This window comes from Nothoprocta perdicaria, unplaced genomic scaffold (assembly GCF_003342845.1).
Source record: "Nothoprocta perdicaria isolate Ctin4 unplaced genomic scaffold, notPer1 scaffold_129, whole genome shotgun sequence".
Classification (NCBI taxonomy): Eukaryota; Metazoa; Chordata; class Aves; order Tinamiformes; family Tinamidae; genus Nothoprocta; species Nothoprocta perdicaria.
The window spans coordinates 999,002-1,026,697 of record NW_020454416.1 but is presented as its reverse complement, the minus strand read 5'-3'; the positions used below and the strand labels follow the sequence as shown (position 1 = coordinate 1,026,697).

At 40.1% G+C, this 27,696-nt stretch overlaps 1 protein-coding gene across 1 annotated transcript in view; it reads left to right on the top strand.

The window, feature by feature from the left end:
* The first annotated feature begins 31 nt into the window (after positions 1–31).
* The window catches only part of LOC112942489 (cytosolic phospholipase A2 beta-like), a 29,314-nt gene continuing 1,649 nt past the window's right edge, over positions 32–27,696 (top strand). Inside the window, exons 1-20 of the mRNA XM_026033438.1 lie at positions 32–52; positions 6,135–6,207; positions 7,243–7,419; positions 8,058–8,194; positions 8,711–8,842; positions 10,376–10,434; positions 11,910–11,952; positions 13,147–13,210; positions 13,621–13,748; positions 13,868–13,978; positions 15,123–15,160; positions 16,061–16,196; positions 17,202–17,338; positions 17,556–17,778; positions 18,410–18,527; positions 19,504–19,641; positions 21,439–21,543; positions 22,199–22,384; positions 25,264–25,430; positions 26,331–26,517. Of these exons, the coding sequence (XP_025889223.1) occupies positions 32–52; positions 6,135–6,207; positions 7,243–7,419; positions 8,058–8,194; positions 8,711–8,842; positions 10,376–10,434; positions 11,910–11,952; positions 13,147–13,210; positions 13,621–13,748; positions 13,868–13,978; positions 15,123–15,160; positions 16,061–16,196; positions 17,202–17,338; positions 17,556–17,778; positions 18,410–18,527; positions 19,504–19,641; positions 21,439–21,543; positions 22,199–22,384; positions 25,264–25,430; positions 26,331–26,517 (2,380 nt within the window). The remainder of the gene's footprint in view (positions 53–6,134; positions 6,208–7,242; positions 7,420–8,057; positions 8,195–8,710; positions 8,843–10,375; positions 10,435–11,909; positions 11,953–13,146; positions 13,211–13,620; positions 13,749–13,867; positions 13,979–15,122; positions 15,161–16,060; positions 16,197–17,201; positions 17,339–17,555; positions 17,779–18,409; positions 18,528–19,503; positions 19,642–21,438; positions 21,544–22,198; positions 22,385–25,263; positions 25,431–26,330; positions 26,518–27,696) is intronic.

Here is a 27,696-nt window from a genome sequence, read left to right as displayed (position 1 = left end):
AATTGGCTTTGCTGCTGCCAGCCTGTGTGCCATGGGGAGCCCACCGGCCAAGGTAAGAGCTGGTGGCCGTGCCGTCTGCCGGGGCCTGGCACCTTCCTCCTGGGAACTGCCTCTTCCCTTCCTCGCCCGCCCGCTCCTGCCTCCTTGCGCACCTCGAGGGGTGGAGGCCCGCGGAAACACGGGCTCATCTTGGCTTTCCCAAACGTGCTTTTCCCTTCTTTATCCAATATGCGAGGTAGCCTCAGCGCAGCCAGGGCCCTTTCCCTCTATCGTGAGGCGATACTGGGCCCTGGCACGCCAGGGAGGAAGAGGGCTGGTGTGGATGGCTTTAACACGCTGTGAGAATGGAAACGCCACAGCCCGGCTGCGCGCTCGCCGCAGCACATGTTTGCTGCTCGCCCCGGCTAACAAAAATAAACAGCTTTTCCTAGCAGCAAGGCACAGGGTAAGCTGCTTTAGCTGCAGGGGGAGTGCTAATGAAGTGCTTGGCTGATTTTAGCTGTCTTAAATGCAATGTTTAACAACAGCTGCGGTTCTGGGGGAAGTCCGTCATGTCTGGGCTTGAGTTTCCCAATGGTAGGTTCCATTCAGAGGTTTAAAGTGATAGTTTTTAATAGAAAAGGAACAGAATTGTTGGCTATGAGTTATTTTCTCATGTATTTCTTATTTCTTTAGAAAGAGGTGCAGTGTTTGAAATGCATGATTTGAGTTATTTACAAACTACCCATTCTTCATGGATCAACCTTGATGTCAAATTTTACATCAGTGAAAAAATAAAAAGGTCTTTCATGGGTTTTAAATATGGTGAAAAGCAGTATTACATACTATGGCTTATGGAGTCAGTAATTGTTTAGACTAAAGAATATTTAATAATATTATTAATGCCAATATTTAATAATATTCTTAATGCCACAGAAATCTTTGCAGGTAAAGATGCAGGAAAATCCCAGTAATTTGAATACACAGATCTGAATGATAGATACAAATATTTGAACATCAGAAGTTCAAGAAAAATAATATAAATTATATATGTATGTAATATACTCCCTGGCTAGAATTTATATCGAATCTATATTTGTTGATATACAGAATTATCTGTCTCAGATATAAATACTATATGTTCATATTATATATCTATATTATATGTATTAAGGCAACTCGAGATCTAAGAAATGAGTAGACAGCTTATATACAAGTTGATCTAGAAAGGATCTGTAACAGGAAAAGCACATTTTTTTTTGCATCTAATCCTGATGCCATAATTGCTTTTAAATGAGTATAGTCAGCGTACTGATTAATAGGCAACATAGCTACAAGGTTACAGGACAAGCCTAGCTTCAGGTCAGGAAGTTTCTGTTCTCAAAGCGGTATATCCATACAATAATAGAGGTAGCTATGCCATTCTGCCAGGCAAATGCATTTTTCAGGGTGCATGAGCTGGAAAATAGACAGAAGTCAGAGGATAGTGGGTTTATGTGTTCTTTTTTTTTTCCCTTTTAAATCAAAAGAAGTGAATTGCTTAGAAAGTGTTGAGTACTCTGTACTCCTTAGGAAGGCCTACTAAAAGTCTTTTAGTTTATTTTTAATTGTTTAGAAAGACTAGCGAGTTAGCGTGGAAGTGATGGGCAGTATTACTTTACAACTTCTTAGGAATGCTTTTAATATAACAACAGCTTTTCTGTGCTCAGACAAGTGTAATAGGTCTTCAGCAGTTTTATGAGCCATGGAAAAATTGTTAGGTGGTAAAATACTGAGAAATTCTGTCTAAGTAAAGCCATAGTCCCTAGCTACTGTAAAGAGATAAAATGAAGAGGGGCTACATCTCAAATCCATGATAACTCTTGAAACGATCTTAGTGATAATAGGAAATTACAGTAAATATTTGTAAAGTAAATTAGATTGACAAACAGTGTGTTCAGCTTCCAGTAATAAAGATTTTTGATAGTTGTCGTTCTCTAGGAAATGGTCATGCGCTGTCCTTCTATCCCCACTTCTGTATTTGTGCGTTTCTTTTGCCAGTGCCTTTTGCCACCATCTGGCTCTGTCCCCAGCTTTCAATTCTGCCAGTTTCAGTCCAAGCTAATAGCAGAATTCTCACTGATGAAGGGGCTAATACACTCAGCCCATGTTAACTAGTAAAGAATCTATGTCGAAAAGAGGGTTATGGAACCAAGCTGTTCATGAAGGCTTTTTTTAATAGTGGAATGCTTATGGATTTAATCTTAATTTGGTAGATCTCCTACAAATTGTGGGTAAAGCAAATTCTCAGTATCTAAAATAGAAGAAGTGGTAAGAAGTGGAAATATAATGGTGACAGATCTTGTATATAAGATACTGAACATCTCCTCCTCCTGTACTTTATTGAAATAACAAAAGCAGCAGTTCATGAATGGAAGTAGTAATTCATGATAAAGTTGAATGATGTCCTTAGAGCTATTTACAGAATGTCAAAACCCTGAGAGCAAACTCTCTGCACAAAAACCTGGTGTTATCCCAGTGATTGGCTTAGGTTTCATGGTGGGGAGGTGAAATGCTGACATTCCAGTTAGCTTCCAGTATGTATAAACCAAAGATTTTTTCTAAAAGAAAGAGCTTGAGAAGGTGGTGCTGGTGGGAAGTTTCCCCAGTTTGCAGAAACTTATCTCCTGGAAGAAGAAATTATCAATGAAAGGTAGTTGGGAGGCTTCCTTCTAGGAGCAGCATGGAGAGGCAGCCAAGGGTGCGAGTTGGGTTCTGCTTCTTCCACTGGCATCCAAAGACAGTTTCAATGAACTCTTCATTCTTAATGAATTTCAAAAGCCCACGTGCTCAAAGCTCAAAGCTGTGTTTTGGGGATGAAGTGACTTGAAGTGACTAACTGCCTGTAAGCAGAAGTGTCTTTTTGGAGGTGACAGGCATGTGACTGTTCTCTGTAAGCCACGCATAGGCCAGGAAATAATTATCATTATAACCATTAAGATCTTGGCAATGGATGTGAATTTTCAGTCCTTTAAGCTTTGATGTGGGGATTCTGCTGGACTGAGGATCTGTGCTTCATTTCATGATTATTAAATTTTCTGTATTTTAGATCTGAAGTGCCCTCCTCACCAGTTGATTTGAGAGTTCAGAAAAATAGTTAAGTACTAAATGCAATCCAGTGGAAAGACTTTGGTTTTTTTCTGCATTTTTTAGCCTATTCTTTGTATCTTCAGACATGCTGATATTTATTGGTCTCACCTGTTGTAATCCAGGATGCAAATGTACACATGTAGCTCTAGGATGCAAATATAGACAGGTAGCTGAATCCTGCTGTTGGCCTCAGTCTGCTACTATTAATTTTCAGGCAAAATGCAGCAAAATGCTGCATTTTCAGACAAAAATCAGGAAAAAATTCCAAAATCTGAAAGCTGCATTTGACCCTAGATGTTTACAGAGAAGTTTTGTTGCAGTCTCTGTGCCTGCGTGGGAAGTGCTGGTGCACGTAGGGAAGTGAGCTGAAGTGAGCAGGAGCAGCCTACTGCAAGACTGTCAGGAGAGGGATCCACATGCGGTGCCTGTGCTTATCCATTTCCATTAATTATGATACTGCCTGTTCCTTTTCATGCTGTGAAAATAGCAAGTGTTATCTCTATGCACACTTTTGATTTTTTTTTTCTTCTAAAAAAGTATGTCAGCATTTTAGGCAACGTGGTTATTCTAGGCCAATCAAATTGGACCACTGTAGAAGAAAATGAGCCCAGGCTTTTTCTCCTGGAAAAAACATTGGCCCAGTTTTGGACACAGTTAGCTCAGATTGGATTAATTGCCACCTGAAGAGCTGGATGGCTTCTGGCTTCCCTTGGAGATTTGTCCCTGTGGGACAGCCCCTGTGGTTTAGTATGTCCCAGTTCCCCATCTAAACCAGTTCAACTTCTGCTCTGTAACAGCACAGGGACTACACTGCACCAAATCAGGAGTAATGATGTTTCTTTTGGCAGATGATGTTAAGTGAGACACTGATTGCTGTTGAAAGGGAAGGGAGGAGAAGTGAGGCACTCACTGAGTCTGGTGGGAAAGGATAAAAAAAGGAGGATGTACATCACAATTCAGAGCACTTTGATGATGAACTGCTGCTCTTGTGTCATTTTCGTCAGTAAATGTGCAATTTTTATCACAGAAGGTGCAGGGCAAGTTGTATACAAATATCCAGTTCTCTGGTGAAGGCAGATTCTGAGAATGCTTTGGGTGTCTGTTGAGCAAGGGGGAAGTTGATTGCAAAATGACACAGAATTAACATATTAATTAAAAAAACGGTCAGCACTGTAACTGAATATATAATCCAGTATAATGAAATGAAAGACACTGGGAATGCAGCCAGGGTATTCCAGTTAGTACTGTTTGCATGGGAAAATTGAAATCAAAGTCTTCTAGTGGGCATCTGGAATAACTTGGAAGTATCCTAACTGGAACTTGTAATGTCTATAATCAGTGAAACATAGAAAATTTTAATTATTATCAGTTTCTAATAGGGATAAAGCACAGTAGAAGAAGTTCTTGTCATGTAAGAACAAATGTATCATACATTTTTCAACAATAAATTTACATTAAACATTAAAAGGCCAAGAGACAAAGTGCTGTCTGAGTTCTATGGAATTAACAACCGGCTTTCTGTGCTTATGGTGACTCGACTATTAATCTGTATTTAAATGACATTTTTAAATTTTAAACTTTAAAATGACATCATAAAATTTAATAATCCTTTATTTGAATATGCGTATTCAGGATCCAAATTGTCTTCATTTGATGTAGTATAGTGTCCCTCTAAACAAACTTGAATAAAACCAAATGACAATTATTCTCATTACTGATGAAATGTTCAATAGCCTCTGCCCCACCTTAAAGCAAATTTAGATTAACTATTGTAAATCCTTCTATAGAGAACCCCAGCTCCCCAGCCCTTAGGTAACTTTGAAGTTGATGATTTTGGTGTCAAGAAAATGGTGCCACCTTTCAAAACAAAGCAGAAATTCCTTCATTACACTGTAATTGGTACTTCGTTTTAGACAAGGAGATGTGATATTTCAGTCAGTGTTTAGATTTAACTGCTATACAAAATAGTGGAATGCTTCAAATGAGGTGTGGGCCTGTTTTAATTTATCAGTGTTAGCAGGACAGTATCTTTTTATTGCTTACTATTGATAAAATATTAATATTCTAATAATGTATTAATAAAATGTATTAATATTTTTTAAAAGGAAATATTTTCTCACATATATTATTCAAATTGTTAAATGTTTATACATTTAATGTGGTTCATTCATGCCTGTGAATGACAAAAAAAGAGAGATGCAGGCTTCACAGAACATCTTTTTAAAATGACAAATACTACCTGACCAGCCTAGGTTGGGGAGCTTAATTTGTCAGAGCTAAGATCAAGTAATGAGGAACAAGCACTGCAATGAGAGCTGGCCAGCCTGCGGTAAAAGTAAATCCCATGTCAGGAAGTGAAGCAGCCCCACTGCTGAAGTACCCAAAGTCTTACCTGCTTTTAAAAATATTTAAGGATAGGGCGTTTGGTGACGCTTTGCCTCCAAAGCAGGGCGCTTTTTGTTTCGTCTCTGCTGAGCCAGTGGTCCAACCACAAGGTGAATGGTGCGTTCCTCTGGATGCCTCTCAGTGAGCTATTTAGGAGCCAATTTCTAAAAGTCTATTTAGGAGCATTGGGAAGATTGAGCCCTGCCTATCAGAAGTTTTTAAAGCACTTTAGTAACTGCCCTGTTCTGGCCTTGTGTCATCGCTGTGCTAGACCCAGGCAGACAGCTGCCAGTTACTGGTGTTGCCTTGCACAGGCCCAATATTGACCTAGCTGTAGCACACGTATAGCAGATGGGCAGCACAACCATCAGCAAGTCCATGATTGCATGAAAAGAGGCACCCCTGGGATGACTGCAGAGCTTGCCATGACATTAGCTGAACCCCTAACTTCTTCTTTGCCTAATCAGGCTATTTAGTAAATAGCCCCCTGCGCCATCATGCTGTCATCTCAGCATGGCATATTAACAGCGGAGATTAGCTCTCTCACTTCTCATAGACAAACTATACCCTGTATTATTACAAATACATTAAATTTTTGTATTTGGAGCTGATAAAACTCATTGCATTTGTTTTCTCTTCAGATGAAGGTCTGTCCCATGCACCTGCTTTCTGTAAGAGTCATACAAGCCAAGAACATCAAGTCGAGAGACCTGTGTGAGTTGTGGTTTGCTTGTTTTCTTTTCTCACCTCTAGAGTTTATGCACCCTGGGCAATATTTCTGAATTCTAAAGGTAAATAATTGACATGCATAAAGCAAAGCTATCCAGGTGCTAGTGCCAGGCTATAATTAGATCAAATGCTTGAGGTACCATTAGGTTGGAGGCCCTATGTAGAATGCGTTTCAGGAAGCTGGTAAAACACAAGACTCCCAAATGATTTTGCTGGACCTGTAGGAGAAGGAAGAGAAGGTAGCCCTTGTGAGGACAGTAGGATCTGTAAATCTGCTTCAAGTTACTTGTTTTGATGTTCAGAATGGGTATAAATAATGTCGTGAATTGGAGTTTCACCACACAGCCCACATGCATGGAAACCTTTTATTAAAATGTATCAATTATGCCCCAGTGTCACAGATAAATTAAAGAATTCCAACCCTTTTAAAGTCTGTTGTCATTTGGAATATTTGTTGTCCTGTGATCACCAGTCATATTAAATTATATTGATAATTTCTGGATAAAGACAGTCACCTGCAGAGCCCGAACATGAGCTGAACATGCAGGTGAAATGAACTTGTCTGTGTATAACTTTTGTATTCACCTTTCTTTAGTTCATTATGCCACTCTCATAGCTTCCTCTGACCCCTCTCAAAAGCGTATCATGGAGCAGCCACTTAGCTGCAAAGGTCTCCTGTGGATTCCTCAGTCAAGGCAAAGACCCTGAGCTGCCTCTTTTTGCACTCTTGAAACCTCTGGCCTGCATATTCCCATAGTGAAAAATGTCGTGTTATCTGAGTTACAGCTGAGACTATTCACATCTTACGGGTCAGAGCTAAGCAGCATCTGGCGTAAAGCCTGGCTTCAAGAGAGTCCAGGGAGTGTGAATTCCCTGTTGGTTGTGTAACTGCTGAATGGCTTCAACTTCTGTGGGTATATCATGCAGCAACATCTAGAGATAGACACTAGAAAGATTATGTGGTGACAAGGCCTTTATTTCTAAGATTTTCAATGATCTCTTCTATCTACTCCATTGAAGGGTCTGTTCTACTTTCCTGCCAAAACCTTGCGCGGAAATGTTATTCACTGCTTGATACCAGTCTGAAGTATTTAGGCTTCTCGGGCTGCAGTAAACTTCCTCGGTCAAGTCCAGACTCCCGCTCTGAAAGACATCACCCTGAAGATTTCCTTTCACAACGCTGTCAAGCTCCGCAAAGTAAATGTGCTTTCCCATCCCAACTGCTCACACTGGATGTCTGCTCAAAAAACTAACAACCGCTCTAATGATGGGGAATAAGTTTAGGCTGGAATTTGTATGAAGGTTTTTGACAAGCTCATGCCCTTGTGCTCTTGAGTCTCCATTGGCCTTTAGCTGTGATGGATCTTCTCTAGTATCTACCCATCTAGACAGCAGTCCTGTCCCCTTTATATGTCTATGTCACTAGTCAGAACAAGCTAGTCTCATCCGATCTCCTCTGTAACAATATGTTCTCCTTTCTTTTGGTTATTCTAGTAGCCATTTTTGGAATTAGCATCCATTTCTACTGATCTTTTTTAAGCATAGTTGGCTGGAATTGTAGAGAATATGCCTGAAGAACCTTGATCATAGTCTTCTATACCTCTTTTTCTTCACACAGGAGATATTGCTCTTAGTGTACTTGTCTGTATAAATATATACATTTATCCTTTGTAGTTATTCTGGAATGAGATAGTGGAGTAAGATGCTTCTCAGTTACTTCCAGCCAATTATCTCCTTACTTATCCAGAAAAGAAAGAAAAAAATATTATTCATGGCCTTACCCCTCTTTTCATCTATAATATTGGCATCAGATTTTTAATATTTTTCTGCTGCAGTGACTGCATCAGACTGCTATGTGCGCTTGTGGCTGCCATCTGCTTCAAATGAAAAGCTTCAGACCAAAACCGTCAAGAATTCTGATGACCCTGTCTGGAATGAGACTTTCTACTTTAGGATCCAGAGTGAAGTTGAGGTAGTAATACCCTTTTGAATAGCTGGGAATCCTCCCTTAACACTCTATTGATCAAATGTGCTAAGTAACTTAAGAAAATGGTGCTGCCACAGAATTTCAGCTGTCTGGTTAGTATGGAATAACAGACACAGTGATGCTGCAGTGACTTCAGCTGATTCAGGTAGGTTAATCCTACCCTAGGCTGTGTACCTGAGAGAACTTTGGGGATGAAGAAACTGAAAAAGTGTTTTTTGGACTGGTTATCAGAATGGCACAGAGCACTGATGTCTTTTCTATCTTGGGATTGTGGGAACTCACGGATACGGGTAGTTGTCTTCTGTTCCATGATCCGCTTCTCAACATTGAGTTCAGTTAACCACTGTATCCTATATTAGCAGACACCTGAATGAAAGCACGAATTCCTTTTATCTTTACCACTGGGCTAGTCAACCATCTGCAAAAGTCCATACCTTTTTCTTTCTGTTTCTATGTAAGAGCAGCTTGCTAGAGTTCTTGTATGTTTTCTTCTACTACCAGAACGTCTTAGAATTGGCAGTGTGTGACGAAGATCCTCTCACCAAAGATGACATGCAGTTCACAGTTCTTTTTAATGTTGCTAGAGTCAAACCTGGAAGGACAGTCCGTGAGACTTTTGCTTTGAAATCAGAGGTAAGGAGTGAAATTTCAGGGAGAGCTCAGCAAGACAGTGCTATCTGCATTGGCTCCCATTAATTGGGTTTTGGGTCTGCATAAAATGAAATAAATCCTTAAATTTTGATATCATTATCAATACCTATCATAGCAGATATCAATAAATGTTGGATTCTTATGACATCATTAATCTCTTTTCGCAGATTCAGAAAATGAACCAGCTTCTCTCTCATGAAACCATGTGAGGGGCAAAAGAGTTAATAGCCAGTATCTGTAAATACAGTCATTTTTTATCTTTTATATTCCTAATAAGTAATTTCTTTACCATTGGGCTTCTACTTTGGCCATGTTTAAAGGACATCTCTCAGAAAACACCTTTTTATTAAAAACACGAAGACAATCTGCTTACTGCTTGAATTAAATTATTCTTTCAGCTTCTCCTGCTGATGGTCTTGTTGTATTTCCTCCTAGGTGACGGAATATCCCTAGCCCATAGTAAAGGGAAGCCTATTCTGCTAGCAACTTTCACATTCTTTTAAGAGATTCATTCAGAGAACAAAGCCAAGATAGTTTTGTGGCAAAACCTGGGCCTCTGAGCAGGCATGGAGCTACTGCTACATGCTCCTTGCAGGTGGGAGATAGTCTACACCCAAATGAAGAGCCTCTTCCCAAATGCAGAAATCTGGTAACAAATCCTCCTAGAGACTCTAGGAGGGCTTGGGCCATTCATTCCTCAGCCACTGGCTCCCTAGACACCAGGCTGCAACACTTCCTGGCTGCTTGCTCACCTCATTTAACACTGATCCACCGGCTGCGTGAGTCAGGACATCCCGCTTGGCAGCTTCACTCTAATTCGCATAGGCCCAAGATTATTGGACAAATGTTGCAGCAAAACAATGCAAAGTATTCACCAATGTTTAAGGCAAATGTCCAGGAGGGAATGAGTCCAAGAAGTGAGACGGTGTAGCAAATGAAATCCAAAACCTATGCTAGCTCGTATTCAGCAACAAGGCACCTAGCCTATTCTTTAGGTGTAAGCCAGCTCCCGATGTTGCTGGTGTTGTCAGGGAGACAGTGGCTAAACTTTTGTGAGGAATCTAATAATTCAGTAATCATCTCAGTTGAGGGTGCTTCTGCCTGTTTCTTTGCTGGATTCAGCAGGAATGTGATTTAAATGGTCTCTCCCTGGAAGTGGCACAGGTATTAGTCACATTTGTTGCTGGACTTCAATGTATAGCACCCATGCCCATGTCCTTTGCAGCAAGCTGTTATGTTTTGGTGTTAGCCAGCCTTTCCCTCTCTGATTGCAATTTGGGAAGTCTGTTCAGTTCCCTACATCCCACAGTGGGATGTTAATCTTGCCTACCCTTCCCAAGTCTGTGGTTTTACTGCCGTATCAGCTCTGGAGAGCTGAGACGCGCACAGCTTCCTTTGGTCATGCTAGCAGAACAGATGTCAGCTATGGAAATACAGGGTTTTTCAGATATGTGTGTGCTCTCAGCCTGTTGCAGCCGCCAGTAAGTCATATTTATTTTATCCCTTTATTCCTAGAAAGAAACATGCATTAAGAAATGGGAATGTTTGGAAGTGGAATTCAGAATGGAAAGAATGTGAGTAAAATTACAAAGTTGAGAGGTATAGATCTGATAGGAAGCAGTAATATCTGAGGGAGAAGAGCTTCTTAAGTCTCTTCCTGTCAGCACTGAGCTGGGATTGCTGGCTCAATTTTGTTTTGTTTTAACTTCCCCAGCTGACTCTGTCTTTCAGTGTATTTTATACAAGTCTTGCCTTTTGTTTGTCACCTATATGTTAATCATGGAAATATAGTAACAAGAGCAACATCAACATACAGGAGGCATGAAAATGCTAAGAAATGCTCTCCATGCTAATGATATTAATTTAATAATACCTTGAATGCTATGCTGATTCTTGATATTAGTTTAATAATACCTTGAACACTGTGCTGTTTCTAAAAGACCAGAAAATATGTGTTGTATTGACAGGAGATGCAATCTGACAAAAGATGCAATCAACAAATAAATAAAAATAAGACCCCTGCTAGTAGCAATAATTGATATTGTCTGGAGAAGAGCAAATTGCATAAAATAAACTGTATCACACTTCAAAATGCTATCACAAGTTTAGCTGAAAAAATGTTTAATTGAAAACTACATTATATGACACATTTGAGCTTAACAGTATGAAAAAAGAAATATAGTCCAAAAAATACTGACTGCGTGATTACAAGAAAGAATTGTAAATAAAGCTATAAGAAAGACAAAATGAGAGGCAGTGCTTGGAAACTAGATTGGGCAAATTCATACTAGGAATAAGATGAACATTTTTCACCATGCAAATTACAAGGTTCAGGTGGGGGATTCTTCATTCTTGGAAGTCAAGTGTTTGCATTTAAATACATTCTGTAGCTCAGACAGAAGTTGCACTGCTGGGTGCAGTGCTTGGTCAAATATGGTCCTTGCAGAAAGTCAAGCTTTAATAGTCCTTTCAGACAACAAATGTGCTTAACACAGAGCCATTGGAGTCTTGGCCGTAATGAGAGGTGGCTTTAGGAGACTCTATAGCTTACTCATGGCATTAAATAGGTACATCCATTAAATGACAAATCTAGGTCTTACTAAATAAAATGTATGGGACAAAGACTTTTTATTATTTGCCTCGTGTTTTCCAGTCATACTTGTAGCGCAGTGGGAGCTGATACTTATTTGCTGTTCTTCGGTGACCTACTGCAAATTATAATCTGGAATGGTCAGGAATGTCCTTACTAATAAATATTTGCACATCATATATTAATAGCAGTCTTTGCTTTCACTAAGTTATATATGGTAATTTTTGTTAAGGGCAGGGTATGATTCCACATAGACCAATACATTTTTTGTGCTGCTGTGTCTTAACATGTAGTTTTAAGCATTGATGTTTTTATGGTCAGTTACTTTTCTCCTTGCTCTTGCTGACAGTAATTTAACCATACTCAACTCTAGGCAGACAAGGTCAAAAAACTATTATTTAATGAAAATACCAAATACTCACAAAGCTTTTGTTTGTCTTTTTCGTTTTGTCTTTTTAGTCCTGGCCCTCCAGAGCACCTCCTTACCAATGATGTCCTAGTGGTAAGATGAATTTAGCTTTGAGACACTTTTCCCTCATTTTGTCATTTTGTTTCTCTTCACATCCCCCAAATAATCTGATACTTTACAGAGAGAACAGAAGCCACCATGACAGATAAGAGCGTGGTCTTCGTCATGAAGAGAAAAATGTGGAATGATTCCTATTCTTTATGGTTTAAACACTCCCCTCTGCAGGCTGCAGAAATATCAGCCTTGTTTTGAGGTCTTTAGATGTTATGAATTTCAATATTTTTCCTATTTATGGTTTGTCAATGTTTGGTTGTCACTGTCTCAGTGGCAATGTTTAACTCATTGTCACTGTCAATGAGTCTGTAGGAGGCACTGGTAAGTAGTCAGTGTGCGTGTGACTGGCAGGTTATCTATCTAATGTAGGAACTTTTTTGGACATCAGTTTCTTAATACAGATCCACTTTAGGTTTTGAAACAGAGTCCTCTGATGGTATTAGTCAGTGTGCGGTATCTTACCTATCTCCTTAGGCTGGCCCAGCAGCTGAGGAGTACGAAGTGCTTCATGCCAACCACTGCAAACCTGCACGTGATGTCCAGCTGCTAACCTTTGTTACCTCTGAGGCAGATTAATGCACATATTGTTTTGTCGCCCTCATTGTCTGGATGAGGCATAAGAGCTGTAATGACTGAAGTGAGTTGTTCCTGAGATGGACTGAAAATCTGTCCTGGCATGAATTATTCAAGGTGAACTGGAATGACTCAGGTGGGAGGTAGGGCAGAATAAGTCCATGATCTGTCTACATCAAGACCAGCAAGGAGATGCCACATAGCCTAATCACAGCCGCAGCACACAGAAAGTCATCGTCAGGTGACTCCCCTCTCCCTTCCTAAATAATCGTCCGATACATCCGCAGCTGGGTTTGGGCAACTGTGTAATACGGAGATTCTTGATTTCAGGATAGCATGAATGGATGTGATCACCTGCAGCAATGGACTACTGTATAGACAAGTTAGTCCAGAAACTGTATTTCTGGGTTGTTATCACAACACTGTCATGAGCTAATGAGCTCTGAATCTCACCTTGTGTAGCTAGATTGTTTCCAACATTGAAGCTCATTTATTGGATATGTATTATAGCTAAGGAAAATCTGCATGATGCTTCATTATGTACAGCAAATATGGTGTTTGCTGTGTCCTTATGCTTTTTTTCACTGATGTCTTTCACAGTCCCGTGAGATTTGCTGCTTGGAAGTGCAAGTGGATGGAAATGAAAGCAAGAAGTACTGGAAAGGTACACCCCATTTCCCTGTGAAGTGAGGATGCAAGCAATCAACCCCATCATAGTCAGTTCCAGATGGAAGCACATTAAGATACAAACATGACCAAAAACATGTTAAAGAAAAAATAAGACCAGAGAAAATATTTGAACCTCAGGTTGTAATTCTGATTTCCCTTGTCTAGTTTTCAAGTGGAGGCATGAGAAAGAGCAGACATTGTGAGCACTCCAAGCTGTGGGACTGAGGCAGTAGTACCAGCTATTGATTGTGTGAGGACCTCTGCCTATGCTATGGGACACTTGCCCCCATGGCAGCTTATGGAGGAGCTGCCGCAGAGAATGAACTTCCAGCAGAAGGCTTGCTGACTTTGGTAGCTATTTGCCTGAGCAGCAGTGACTAATTTGAACAATTCTGTTTTATCTAGAGGGCAAAAATGTTGTGCTTATGGTTCCTGAATCTCATGAAGGAACACAGAAGACTACAGAGGACACAAATTATTTCTGCTTCCATTGCGTGAAGGCGTGGGAGCCAGTACTAAAAGTCAAGCTGCAGGTAACAGGCACTGTATACCACCCCTGTTCTTGATGCTTTTTCCTTTTCAGTGGTACCTAAAACAGCTAAGAACAGGATTGTTCTGTTCTGAAGAAAAAAAAAGGTTTTTTTCTCTGCAGAAAGTTTCTGATAAGGAAGATGACAACAGCAATTTAAGTGACACCTTAACAGTACCACTAAAATTTCTCCCCGTTGGACATAGAGTGACAGTAGTCCTCCATGTAAGAAATGTAAGTGCCCCACCATTTATATGAACTTTTTGAGAGATAAGTGAAGTAACCCTCAGTTAAATCAACATAGTCTTTAGCTGTATTTAACACTGTATCATTTAAAAAAAACAATTTTCAATAGTAACTATGGAAATTTTCTGCAAATGGAAGGAAAGGTTAGTTTCCTTATATAGAAATATATATTATATATATTTCTATTTATATATAAATATTCATATTTATATAGAAATATAAATTCTCTGATAACAAAATCTGTTACTGGGGATCCATCCTGGTTAGTTCTAAATGCCTAAGTGTCTAAATTTAGAAGCCAACTTCTTTTAGTTCTTTATAGTGGAATGAGGATATTCATTTCCTCAACAAGACTTTGGGTTCATCTTGGTAGGGTTCTCAGTTGGTCTCTCTCCACCATCTCAAGTCAGCCTGGGTGACTAGCTCAGACTAGGTACCTAACTTTTAGATGAGATGAATCTTACCCTCAGTGAACATTTCTGGTTTATTCTTCTCTGCCTACAGTCATGATGGTAACTACTGGATAAGTACATGTTTAAGATTATTTAAAAGCAGGAATTAGACTGCTGTGTGGACAGATGAATCTGCTGACAATATCCAGACATCCTTTCCAGACCTTACAGCAGGAGAAAGTAGGAGGAAAAGAATAGCAGGAGAAAGGAGGAGGAAAAGAATCTCTAAGTAGACTTTCATAAAGAGAAGGGAGAATGAATATCTATTTTACCTTGTATAATTCCCTACCCTTCCTGGGGGATTCTTTCTTTCTCCAGCAGCCTTTTGGAAAACTTACATTTCCTCTTCCTAACACTGTCCTTAGCAGGAGATTGCTGTTCTTTATCCTCAAGAGAAGAAGGGTGTGGGGTGATACTGCTGCTAAGTTAAGTTTGTCCATGGGGGTATTCACAGTGAAGTACAAGTCCTATTCCACAGCCCCTGCCTATAACCACCTTTACTCCTTCTGATTCTTTTGCTTTTCTACAGCATGTTTTTGGTGTTTATTTATTCAGAACACAGTAAGGACAGTATTCTGGGAAGGCTAAAGATCAGTATTTCAAAATTCTTCCACAGTCATTCTCATTCCTGCTTTTAAATTATGTTTGGCTTTTTAATAACAACATTTCTTTGCTTACAGAATGTACCGCTGCAGGTGTATCTCCAGCTAAATGATTGGTAAGAGGACTATTTTTTTTTTTTTTGAAGGTTTTATTGCTCTTTGAACAGTGAATTCTAGAGCAGCATATCCTTCATTTAGATATAAGGAGTGCTTAAGGCTAGAGGCAAAATAGAGCAATAGTTAAGTCACCATGCAAGAGTCGCCACAACATAGCACAGTTTGGGGCAATTCCTTTGGAGCAAGAGAGTCATACCAAGGTGACAAGAAAAATGATGACAGTTTCCAACAGTGAAGAACTTGGTCAAAATGTCCTTTGAGTTAAAGAACCAAAGACTGAGATTGGCGGTTACTTCAAAATAGACAATGAAACAGGAATAAGACTGAGGGAAAAGTGAGTTTAACATGAGCACCACACCCAGAGTAATGTATAAACATTACTCAAACAAATATTACTCAAACAGTGCTTCCAGCTGTATAAATAGGAAGAAGCTAGAGAAGGCAAGAAGTTACACTGTAAGATAATGAGTTAGAAAACAAATATAAACAAAATTATTTGATTATCTTTTTTTGTTGAACTCTTACTCTAGAGATCCATGGTACAAATCTTCATAGAAAACAGTGTTAGGTTCTGGTCACCCTTAGCTCAGAAATTACATGAAGCAGAACCAGAAAGGATTCAGCTTACAAAGTTAGTGAAAAGCACCAAGAAGTCCTTCTCTTTCTGTGTTTGCTATCCTAAGCTGCCAGTAGAACTTATATTGAAACATCAGAAAGTAATGAGACCACATAGAAGCAGAGCAGTTGCTTTCTTTGAAGCTGGAATCTGCATTTCATTCTCTAAATGAGAGCAGTGAATCATGATTCTTTATGATGTTTAATAAACTGCAGTTGCTGAAAATAGACCAATGTACATTTTAAACACCAGTTCTGTGACTCTGGATTTATTTATGTTCCAGCACAGAAAAACTAGATGTGCGCTTGGGGTATAATCTGTGCCCAGAAGAACACATGTTCTTGCAAAAAAGGAAGAGAGTGGTTGCCAATGCCTTGAAAAAGGTTCTTCATCTGGAAAGAGATCTACATGAACATGAGGTCTGTGAGTTGAAATCCAAGCATGGGGTGTGGGGCTATTGATAGAAATTGATGTCAAGGCTATTGAATTTGAATTGGCACAACTCCCTACAAAGTTTCTGTTAGTTTAGGCGTGTTGATGATATATCCTTTGGTTTTAATTGAATGGCAGCAAACCACAAGTTCTCTGAGTGGTGTGCCCCACAATATTCTTGCCCCCATTCTTTTCAGTGGCCAAATTTCAAAGGATATAATATACCTCTCCTCAAGCCCAAAGTTCTCAGTGGTGTATTGCACTACATCAGCATGTTATGAGACATTATTATGCTGCGAGAGACACGGCCAAGAGGGACAATCAGAATTTGGTTGGATAATGGAGTGTGAATGAATTTGAAGTTTATCTTACATAGGAATCTATGTAATTTTTGATATCTCCCCTTTTTAGGTCCTTTTCTTTTATTTTCAAAATGGTTTTCATAAAAATTTAAAATATTCCAGGTTAAACATTTTCTAAAATCATCCAGCTGAAGTATGTTTTCCTGCCAAAATGCAGGGTGAATTTTTAAGTGAATGTTCATTTTCTTGTTGGAATTTAGTTTGTTGAATGGATGCTGTCCAAAGAATCATTTTGCTTGCTTCACACTTTTTTTTTTTTCATGCTCTGTTCAGGAGTTCCGTGAAACAATTCTTAATTGCATTTATTTTTCGATGCTACTTATAAAATCAGATAATTGACCGTTACAAATTGTTGCAATTATAAAGAACAAAGGGAGAAAGGAGAGTTAAAATCACTGAATATGGAACTCGTCTAAGCTTAAGGGAATCCACTAAGGGACTCCATTAACAGAATCTATTGAGTATGTGGGCTTCAATTTAAAGAAAGTATTTGTAAAGAGTGGCCAAACATCAGTTTAATTTCATTGTCCTCCAGTAAATTCTGCTGAAGAAATTGTGAAAGCTGGAAGTAGACATTTCCAAGTAGGCAGGTGAGTAACTTTTTGAAGATAATGCTTATGTTTTTAACAGGTCCCAGTAATAGCTGTTATGGCAACAGGTGGAGGCCTCAGAGCAATGTCAGCAATGTTTGGCCACCTCGCAGCTCTTCAGAAGCTAAATCTGTTGGACTGTGTTACCTATATCACTGGGGCTTCTGGCTCAACATGGTGTGTATAGAAGATGAGATTTATATATGGAATCTGGAATGTGTGGCATCGCATTTTCACACACACAGAGAATTCTCTTTCAAAGTCTTTCAAATAATATAATTATTAATAAGTGACCCTTATTCCTTGGTAGAGCCATTACTGTTGGTTCTGTTGGGTGAAAAGAGTATTTTCTATTATGAAATGGATTATTTTGTTCACGTTTCTGTTTTTTTAGGACCCTAGCGGACCTCTATGAGCATGCTGATTGGTCACAGAAGACTCTGGAGGGGCCACTTAAGGCAGTAAAAGAGCAAGTGACAAAATGCAAGTTGAATGTTATGTCTGTGGAGCATTTGAAGTATTATCACCAGGAACTAGCTGAAAGGGCAAAAGAAGGACATATCTCATCTTTTACAGCCCTGTGGTCACTTGTTCAGGAAATGTTCTTGCATAATGAGGTATGTATGATACTGCCAGGAACACTGGTCCTGCCACAGATTTGGGAAACATTCCTTGTTTTCCTTTAGAGCTTTGGTCTCCTTATATAAAGTGGATGGATAAGGTTTGAACAAATTCACAGTGACTGCACCACTCCAATATGATTTGTAAACTGTGATGAAATATCTTGTGGGCAGGAGATTCCAGGGTAGCTAATGGTTTGATGGTGCCTCTGTATTGGAGTGCTCAAAAGACAACAGCTTCCGTGGCCAAGCTTTCAGAAAGTACTGAATGATCCCTCCTTGAAAACTCAGGTCTTTTAAAGTCTGTTTCTAGGTGGACACTTAAGATGTAATCTGTCTTCTTGAGAACGTTAGTCTGAGCCTTAGCCTGGGACACAGATAGTCAAGGCACTTAGACATCATTGAACATTCATGTATCAAAAAGACAACTATGAAAGAAAATGCAGGAACACAAAAGAAGGTTATCTTTTGAAAATGTAACTGACATTTATTTGGGTAGTAAAGCGTCTGTGATCTGCTGCTGCTCAGGTAGATTGTGTCATCAGTCCTATCTTGTTTTTTCAGGAAGTTTATTTTAATACTCTTAAGGCTTACAGTGATTTTTTTTTTTTTAAATATATTTGATTAGCCAAGAAAATACAAACTCACAGACCAGCGCAAGGCACTGGAGCATGGCCAAAACCCCTTGCCTTTCTATGCGGTCCTCAATGTCAAAGAGGAAAAGTTCAGCACTTTCAAATTTAGAGGTAAGTATTCTTGGAGTTGTGACTCTGTGTAGGGACTAAAGAAGATTTGGAGGAATGTGTGCCAGGGAGAAAGTCTCTTTTGCTTGCCCTGGCTCAGGACTCATCTTTTACTAAAATGATTGTTTTTCTTTGCAGTTACTGGGGAAGGATAGGAGAAAGGAGATCTGCTAGTTGACACTCTCACACATGAACAAGGGCCCAAGTTCTAGTGTGAAATTGGAGCCAATTTTATCATTTTTTTCAGCTCCAATTTCACACATACAAAATTATTATGATGGTTCCTTAGTTTGAAAAGCTACCATGAAATGCACTTCCCTAAATATTGCACAAATGAGAGTATGAAAATGTCTAGAATAGAGCAATGAGTATGACTGATATGATGCATATGATCTGACCCTTTTGCTAGATGCAGGGTACATTCAACCAGAAAAAAAACATTTAGTGCTTAGATTTAGATTGGATTTATGGCTATTGTTCTCCTTCAGCAGCTATGCAAGAGAGGTTGAGACTGCAAACTGCAACACCATATCCATATTCTGGTATCTTCTAGTTCTAAGCTCATGTGTCTTCAAGTGGCTTCGTTTTATCATATAGACTGATGGGTTAGTAGAAGCTTCATCATCATCATTCCTTGCGGGTTGGATCAGACTTCACCTGTTGTGCATTTAGTGCTCTTGATTTATTGAGACAATTAGAACCCTAGAATCTTTATTTTAAAATATAAAGAAAGCTTTTGAAGCTAATGTTAGACCCTTTTTCTGAGGTAAAAAAAGTCAGTTCTTGCTATTTGTGAATCATCTCAAGTTTTATGGGAATATACATTATAGTTTGCACTACAAGCTACTCATAGTATGAAGTTGCTGAGAAGAGCGAAACTCATTTAACCTGTAGATAGCTTTATCTGTAGGAGAAATACTCTTTATTACAGTAAACATAACGTGTGTCAGTTCCTTTGCATGTGTCATTTCCTTTACAGAATGGACAGAGTTTTCTCCTTACGAGGTGTCCATACCAAAATACGGAGCCTCCATTCCTTCAGAATATTTTGACAGTGAGTTCTTCATGGGAAGACGAGTGAAGAAGTTAGCAGAATCTCGGATCTGCTATCTGGAAGGTGACCAAGTAGTCAAGCAGTAAATTCAATCAAAATACAGTGGAAAGCATGGTTCTCATACTCACTAGCTACTGCTCTGTGTAAAACTGTCATTGCCAGAAGACCTACTCTTGATCTTGATTCAATGCACTATTTACCTGCTCTGTACACTTCATAGAATCACAGAATGATTGAGATTGGAAGGGAGCCCTAGAGATCATCTAGTCCAACCCCCTGCTCCAGCAGGGGCACCCAGAGCACACGGCACAGGATCACATCCAGACGAGTTTGGGGGATCTCCACAAAAGGAGACTCCACAACCTCGCTGGGCAGCCTGTGCCAGGGCTCTGTCACCCTCACAGGAAAAAAGTTCTTCCTCACATGGAGATGGAACTGCCTGTGTTTCCACTTATACCCATTGCCCCTTGTCCTGTCACTGGCCACCACTGAGAAGAGCTTGGCCCCATCCTCCCCATATTGTCCCCTCAGGTACTTGTGCATATTGATCAGATCTCTTCTCAGTCTTCTCTTCTCCAGGCTAAACAGGCCCAACTCACTCAGTCTTTCCTCATAAGACAGATGCTCTAGTCCCTTAATCATCTTTGTCGCTCCCCGCTGGACCCTCTCTAGAAGCTCCACATCCCTCTTCAGCTCTTTGTAAAACTTATTTCCTCCTCTCTCCCTTTTCCTCCAAGCAGGTTTAGAGAGTTGCAGCAGGGTCCCCCTTCCCATTTTCTAAGCTAAGCAAGAAGGTGGAGAAGGCAAGATGAGGAAATATTAACCCTCTTCCCCTCTACCAGTCATTTTATAGGTGGGTAAAGTGAGGTAACTTTATAAGTTACCTCACTTCACTTGCCTATGAAACCTCTCTTTGACCCATGGCTGTTTGTACGCATGGTATTACAGGAGTATAATTGGAAGGAGCCAAAAATAAAACATAACTCATTAGAGAGCTTGCAAAGGTGAAAACCATCTGAACTTTGTGGGTTAAGAATGGTGCTAAATGCCTCCACTAATCTTCCTTGCCTGTCAGGATAAAGGAAGCCTTCTTAATTCCAGTAACTGCCTTGACTGGCTGCTCTGGTTCTCAAGGCAAGGAAAAGAGGAAAAGCAGCTAGTGAGTAGAAACCATCTCCCTGAGGCAGATCTCATTCCTTGTCAAAACTGAAACCCTTGACATCAAAAAAAGGATCCAGCAGAGATCAAAATTATAAATGCTTAATTGTGAAGTCCAGTAGAGATTAAATTTGTTTGTTATGTGAATACCTGTCATCGGCTCATGACAATAGTAATTCTTTCCTCTCCAAAAGCAGAATGGCCTATGGAGTCAGCTCCATTCTGATCCTCTGTCACTTGAACTCCACAGAAACAACACATGCCTGAAAGGAAAAAAAAATCAAAAAGCAGCAAAAAGAAACAACAACCACCACCCTGACCTTAGATTTAAAAAATAGATCAATTAAAAGAAAATTCTTAAGCTTGTATGGCTTCAGCCATTCAGAAATCGCTTACAATTTCATTCTTTCACAAGTATACAGGAGATATTTCTAAAACACAATTTGGGTGACTGATATCTCTGTTCTGTTCCTCTCTGGCCTGCAATGAATGGTCTGCATGTGGACAGCTTTTGAGAAAGAGTGCTGAGAAGTTATCATTAAATCTGAACTCTGTGATTTTTTTTTCCTTAAGCAAATCATAGCAAGGTCAATTCATGCAGACCAACTGTATGTTGTGTGGGTATGGGTAATAAAAAGTTTAGATGAAATAGTTATTCATATGAATTAGTGCAGTATTTTTACCATATGTTTTGACTTACAGGTCTTTGGACAAACATTTTCACTAGGAATTTGCTGGATGGCTTGTATTGGTCTTCAAATTCGAATGAATTCTGGGAACGATGGGCCAAAGATATGGTAGATATAGGTAAGAGATTCAAAATCAGTCTTATCCACAGAGTGCTCCCTATGGAAGAGAGAATTAAGGACAATATATTACTGCAACTGTTTGTGGATAATCTCTTACATGTTCTTGCTAAATTGGTGTGTTATGTATTGCATTCCTGTGGATCTTCTGGTATGATTATCATTGGCACTACAATTTCTTTGATTCAATTCTGTTATGGAAAGCAAACTCCACTTTTTGTGCACACTTTGTGAAGATTTGCTCTTATTTTTCCTTATTTTTCCTTTTTTTTCTTCTTTTTTTTCTTTCTCCTTTTATTTTCTTTCTATTTTTATTTTTTCACCAACAACCATACTTCATGCTAATTGCAAATGTTTTTCCTTTAAAGTTTTCTCACAGTCTATTAAACGATTCCTTCCCTGACCGTGCAAATAAAAAGATACCTTTTTCTTGCAGGCCAAAGTGTAAAGCAGCTGTGTCATTTGAAAGAGTAAAAGGCTGGGTTAGCTTTATGCAAAACCAAACATGAATAGGGTCGTGGGCAACTGTTTTCAAGCAGATTGCAAAAAAAACAAGGAGGGTTGGGATGCACAAGAAGATGGGGAGGACAGTTAGCTAACAGAGGTGCATAGCAGAACAGGCCACCAATGTTCTTTTTCACATTTTCCTTCTCCAGAAAAACATTCCCCTGAGGATGATATCACTGTCATCGAGCCTCCATCTTGTTTGGCAGGAAAACTCTATGAAATGTTTCAGGATATTATGACAAAGCGTCCGCTGCTAGGAAAGAGTCATAACTTCCTAAGAGGCCTGCAATTTCATAAGGATTATGCCCACCAGAAAGACTTTACTGAATGGAAAGGTAACTACAACAAAGAGTTAGCTGCAACATGCAGGTAACATCTCAGGTTTTATTTTTAGGCTTTGGAAATCTTACATTTAGAGATATTCTCTTTCAGGCGATGGAAATCGGGTGAGATGGAGCTATGTTTAGTGACTCCTTCTTAAAGATAGCAGTTTAAAATTAATGAGTTCATGGGCCAGTCTTCCAGTTCCTGAAGAAGCTTGTAGTTTGTGTGACCTTCCACAGGAAGTTTGCTGCTCTGTGTGGATACAATAGTCCAAATATTCACAGAGGAATGTTTTGAGGTCAAGAAACAAGGGTAACACGAAAAGCATAAAATTAGCAGGTAATTATGTGGTTAGGATGAATGAATGAGTTGGTTGAAAACAGGTAGCTACCCACATACGTGGTATTTCTGATTTATCCACAACAGGAACCTCTCCTTGACCCTTCAGAAACAGGCATGACATGATGCAACAGCAGAAGGAGCTGCAGAGATTTAGGCTGATTATGTTTTACCTCAAACAGAATGCATAGACCTGATGTAACAGCTCCTGACAGTTTTACCTCAAAACCCATGAAACTCTCTGTGAAATGATAGCAAGGTGCTGAAGCTGAGTTTTTGTGCATCACAAACCTTCCCATCACAAACCCCAGCTGCCTCGTTTGTTCCCTCTGTCATGAGCAGCTAACAGTGTATGAGGGCCCCATGCTGTTAAGATGAATTTTTAGCAGGAAACCACACTAAGTTGTCAGCCTCTTCTGAGTCTTCCTCTTTGTCAGTTTAGTTCTGCTTCCCCTGTTTTGTGCAAGTTGCAACACATTTGCAGCAATATGGCACAAAGCTGCCATTGTCAGCAAACCTAAGGCTCGCTGACAGTGGCGAGAGATTATGGATTTTTTTTTTTTTATGGAATAAGGGTGGACTAAGTGTTTCAGAATACTCAGTAAGCAAAAAGTGGTTGTCCTAAAAGAGTCTGCTCTAAGAAAAAAAGGTGGCATAAGAAAGATGGGTGAGAGAAGGAGAAAACAAGCAACATAAGAAGATGGGTGAAGGTTAAAATCGCCAGTTAGTCAATCTCTTTTTTTCCCTATGTTTTTGGACTAGCAATTCTATAAAGGCTGCTCAGTAGAAGCAGGTTTCAAGAAGGATATGGAGGAAGAGAGCATAAGGATAAAAAAAACTATGTTGGGAAAAATATTCTACAAATAACGTAAAGTGGAATAAATAAATAAGTGGAAAGCATGTAGTCTGGAGTGGGAAACGGCTGATATTGTAGGCTATTTTTCTTACCTGTATGAAACCAAAGGAAAAAGAACAGGTCTGGATCCATCCCGAGCACAAAGACAGGAAGAGATACCAGCTCTATGAACAGAAATGCTCTCATGGTGAAGCTTCTGGAATATGGCTGTGTTTTAAAGACTTGCCTGCAGCACAGATTATTTGGCTCAGGATTTTAAATGGCTTGTGAAGAAGTCTGATTTTCATGGTGGCAAATCTGTGATCTCATTAATTTGCGATTCACAGCAAATCGGTATAATACCTTTACAGCAGGACACATGCTTTTGAGGGAATTCCTTAGAAAGAACTTCCCTTTTTGGGTGTGAATTAGAAGTAAACACTGTCCCAAGGAGCTGCCTACTTCTGATTCACATGTCTAGGCATGAATAACAGTGCTGCACAGAACCATCTCAGTGAGAAGAGAGTGGGGTAATGAAAATGAACTGAAAATACTCACCTGGCCAAATAAAACTGAAAAGCACGCTCTGTTTCTTCTGTGAGGAACTGCAAGGAAAGTGCCTCTCATTACAACAGACGCTGTGAATTCCCAGCAGCCATGAAAGCTAAAATAAGCAAATGATTTTGTAAAGATCTGACAGAAAGGGGATGGAAAAAAATATGAGTTATTACTTCAAGATGCTGTCCAACATTCCAGGCTGTGGAACAAATGAGTTACTCTACTTGGTTAGATCAACACTACAGAATGAGGCCAAAGAGGCAGAAAGATTGAAAGAAATGAAATGCTCGAACCTACCTGCAGTATTTCTGTGATCAGCAATTCCCTAGAACACTGAAGTATGAATGTTTCAAGGCTCAGAGCTTTGCTACCTCATTTTGTGAACTCGAGGAAACAATTTAACCCCCTATTTTGATATTTAAAACCATGGCAAACAAGATGGTTATTCCATGGGCCTAGTAATGTAGTAATGGCATTTTCCACAGAGGAACTGTCTACAGTTTACAGTTCTGTCTACAGAAACTCCAGAGACTGGAGGGATTGCCAGCAGAGAAAAAAGCATCTGGCAGGCAGCAGTTGGGCTTAGATCTCAGTTTACCACTTGGTTTAATCCACTCCTGCCTGCCCCGGGGCTGAGTGCTTGGTTTCAAGTCAAGCAATTTTTTAAACTCTTGGTAGGGGCTGCTGAACGCATGAACTGCTGATGCTCAGTGGTATTTTTTGCAGGAGGACTAAGAAAAAATGCAGGAGAGGTCCTGAAAGCAGGCTATAATCAGAGTTTTTCAAGCTGGGCAAGAGGTCTAATCTTGAGGGTGCAAAAGCAAATGGCATTCTCTCCTGGGGGTTTAATGTCTGCACCTGGACAAGAGAGCAGTGATGGACTCCATTTGCCAGGTTTCTTGCCACACTGTGAAATTGTTTTTGCTGTTTGTATTTTCCCCAGTTCTTAGCTGATTTTTATCCCCCTGCTATGTCTGTATTCTCTGGAAAATCAATCCCCAGAGCAGCCGTAAGGCCATTGGGGTCTGTGTCTCACCCGTCCTCTGCCTGGCTGCCCCACAGTGTCCGCTGGGACGGTGCCCAGGGAGGTTGGGACAGAGTTACTGACTCCCCTTTTCTTACCAATGCACCATTAATTGTATTTGAAATGTTTTTCAGACACTGTGCTGGATGCTTTCCCTAACAGCCTGACACCGCTGCAGAAAGCCCTTTGCCTCATCGATGTTGGTTATTTCATTAACACCAGTGGTGCAGCCCTCCTCAAGCCAGAGAGGAATGTGGACGTCATTATCTCACTTGATTATGGTTTGGGCACTGCGTTCAAGGTAAGAAGATTGACACATCCTGCTCCTTGCAGCCTTGGTTGCACCCTCCTTGTGAAGCTGAGAGGTTTAATAGTCCAAGTAGTATCTGCTGCTCTTACTAAATGGCCAGTTGCTCTGAAGGTAACTGAGACAGGCATGGAAGTGTTCCCAGCATTAGGAAGGTCAGCTCATGGGGTGAGCAGTGGTGTTTGTTGGGGTTCCCAAGAAGAGGACTGAATGAGGGTTGATCACTGCAGGCTGTGCTGCAGGCTCTGGGTTTATGTAGGTTTAATCACTGATCCCGGGGCTTCTGCAGATCCACTTCGGTGGTCAGGAAAATTAATCTCCGCTTATTTGGCTTCTGTGTTTGTGTGGGGAGGAGGTTGTGGATTCACTAATGGGACCTAAGACAGAATATGGGGGATGCTTGTATTATTAAAACTCTCAAGTACATGATTGTCAAAGTCTTAATCATAGGCTCAAGAATAAGCCAGTCACCATACCTTGGAACAAGAAGGAGATTTCCTCCAAGATCAGATTTAGGGAAACTCTTGGGCTCCTTTCCTTCAGAGGGCTGTAGCACACACGGCCTAGGATCCTCTGGGAATTGCAGTAAAAATTGGTCACTGGAGATGTGACCATCATGTTTCCTGCTCTGTCCTCATGATATGTTGTGTGTTATTTTTAGTTTTTTAGTTACTCTAGCTTTAAAGCCTGTTGCAGGCTGATGGAAAGTGTCTTCTGATTTGTGGTGAATAGTGGCAGAAAGGTTTATTCTGTGGGTTTTTTTTTGGGCTGTACGTTCATTACAGAGCCATTCCAGGAATTAAATTCAGTTGCCACAGTGTTTCTATGTTATCCCCGTAAACCTAATTCTTGTTTTAGTGTTGGCTTTAAGGTGATCTCATTCTGTGTCCATAGCAATTAGAGATGACATATAAATATTGCAAGATACAAGGAATTCCATTCCCGAAAGTGGAGCTAAGTAAAGAAGATGAGACGAACCCAAAGGAGTGTTACGTGTTTTTGGATACAGAGGACCCCAGAGCACCTGTAGTAATCCATTTTCCCCTGGTAAATGATACGTTTAAGGAATTCAAGGAACCTGGTAAGTTCACAGTCAGTAAGAACTATTCATTTTACTTGAACTTGAGCCTTCTGTCTTTCTACAAGGAGGATCTTATTTGTCCTTTGTGGCTATAGCTTAAACAGAGAGTTCAGCCCTTGTGAGTGAGACTACCCTGTCCACTACCCATTGCAACCATACACACGCGACTGCCTCGTCTATAGGGCTGTGAATGAGCACGTCCAGTCCCCTCTCAGACCAGGTTTAGGATACTGCATTAAGCTTAAAGTATATTTGAAGAGGTTAAGCTGCACATATCAGCTCAAGAAGCAAGTTAGCAAGCTACAACAGACTCAGTGATGTGTTACAGGGCAGACCATGACTTCAAGCCACAGTTTATATTGCAACGTGCATTGGAAAGGGCACTGTGTATAAATGGGAAGGCATTGGGAAAAAGGGAGGGTTAGAAATTTTTCTTGGACTAGAAAGAACCTAGAACATCTTGCTAAGCTGGCCCCATCTTCCCTGCCCTACCCAGTATCAATTTAGGATCCATAAGCTGTGCAGAGGTTTCCTATTCCTTTGTCCAGTGATGGCAAGGATGATGCTCGTAGCCTGAGAGGCGGGAGGGAGTCGGAGCAGAAGGAATAGGTACACATTTATTTAACAGCAGAGTCCATTTATTCTGTTACGAACATGGTCAGAAGGAGGTGATGTCCCTCTGGCGATGTCTTTGAATGCAGACATGGAACAGCAAATGACGAGGGGACCTCAATAAAGACCAAGTTTTCCCAAGAATTTGTAGGATATCCTTCAAAAATCCATAGGTTTTATCTTGCTGGTGTCTCCGCTGCCTGCCTGCCTTAAACTCAGATCTTCCTTTTACTTGGGGCTCTCACAGCAACCAACCTTGAAGTCTCTCAGCTTTTGAGCTACCTGGCCCACAAAGAACTTCTCTCCCTCCCCACTGCACTGCACAAAAACTAGAGCATTCACTCTCCTTCCAGCTTTGCCCAAAACTGTTGTGGCTTTGAGACCAAAGCAAGCAGAAGACTTTTTTTGGAGGAAAGCTAAGAACAGGAAAACAGTAAGCTAAGTAATGCCTTGTTGTTGTTGTTGTTGTTTTCTATGACATTCACCAGTGAATGCTCAGGGAATACATGCACGAACATATACACCAAGAAAATCCAGTTTAGAAACTCCAGAGATGAACAGATAGAG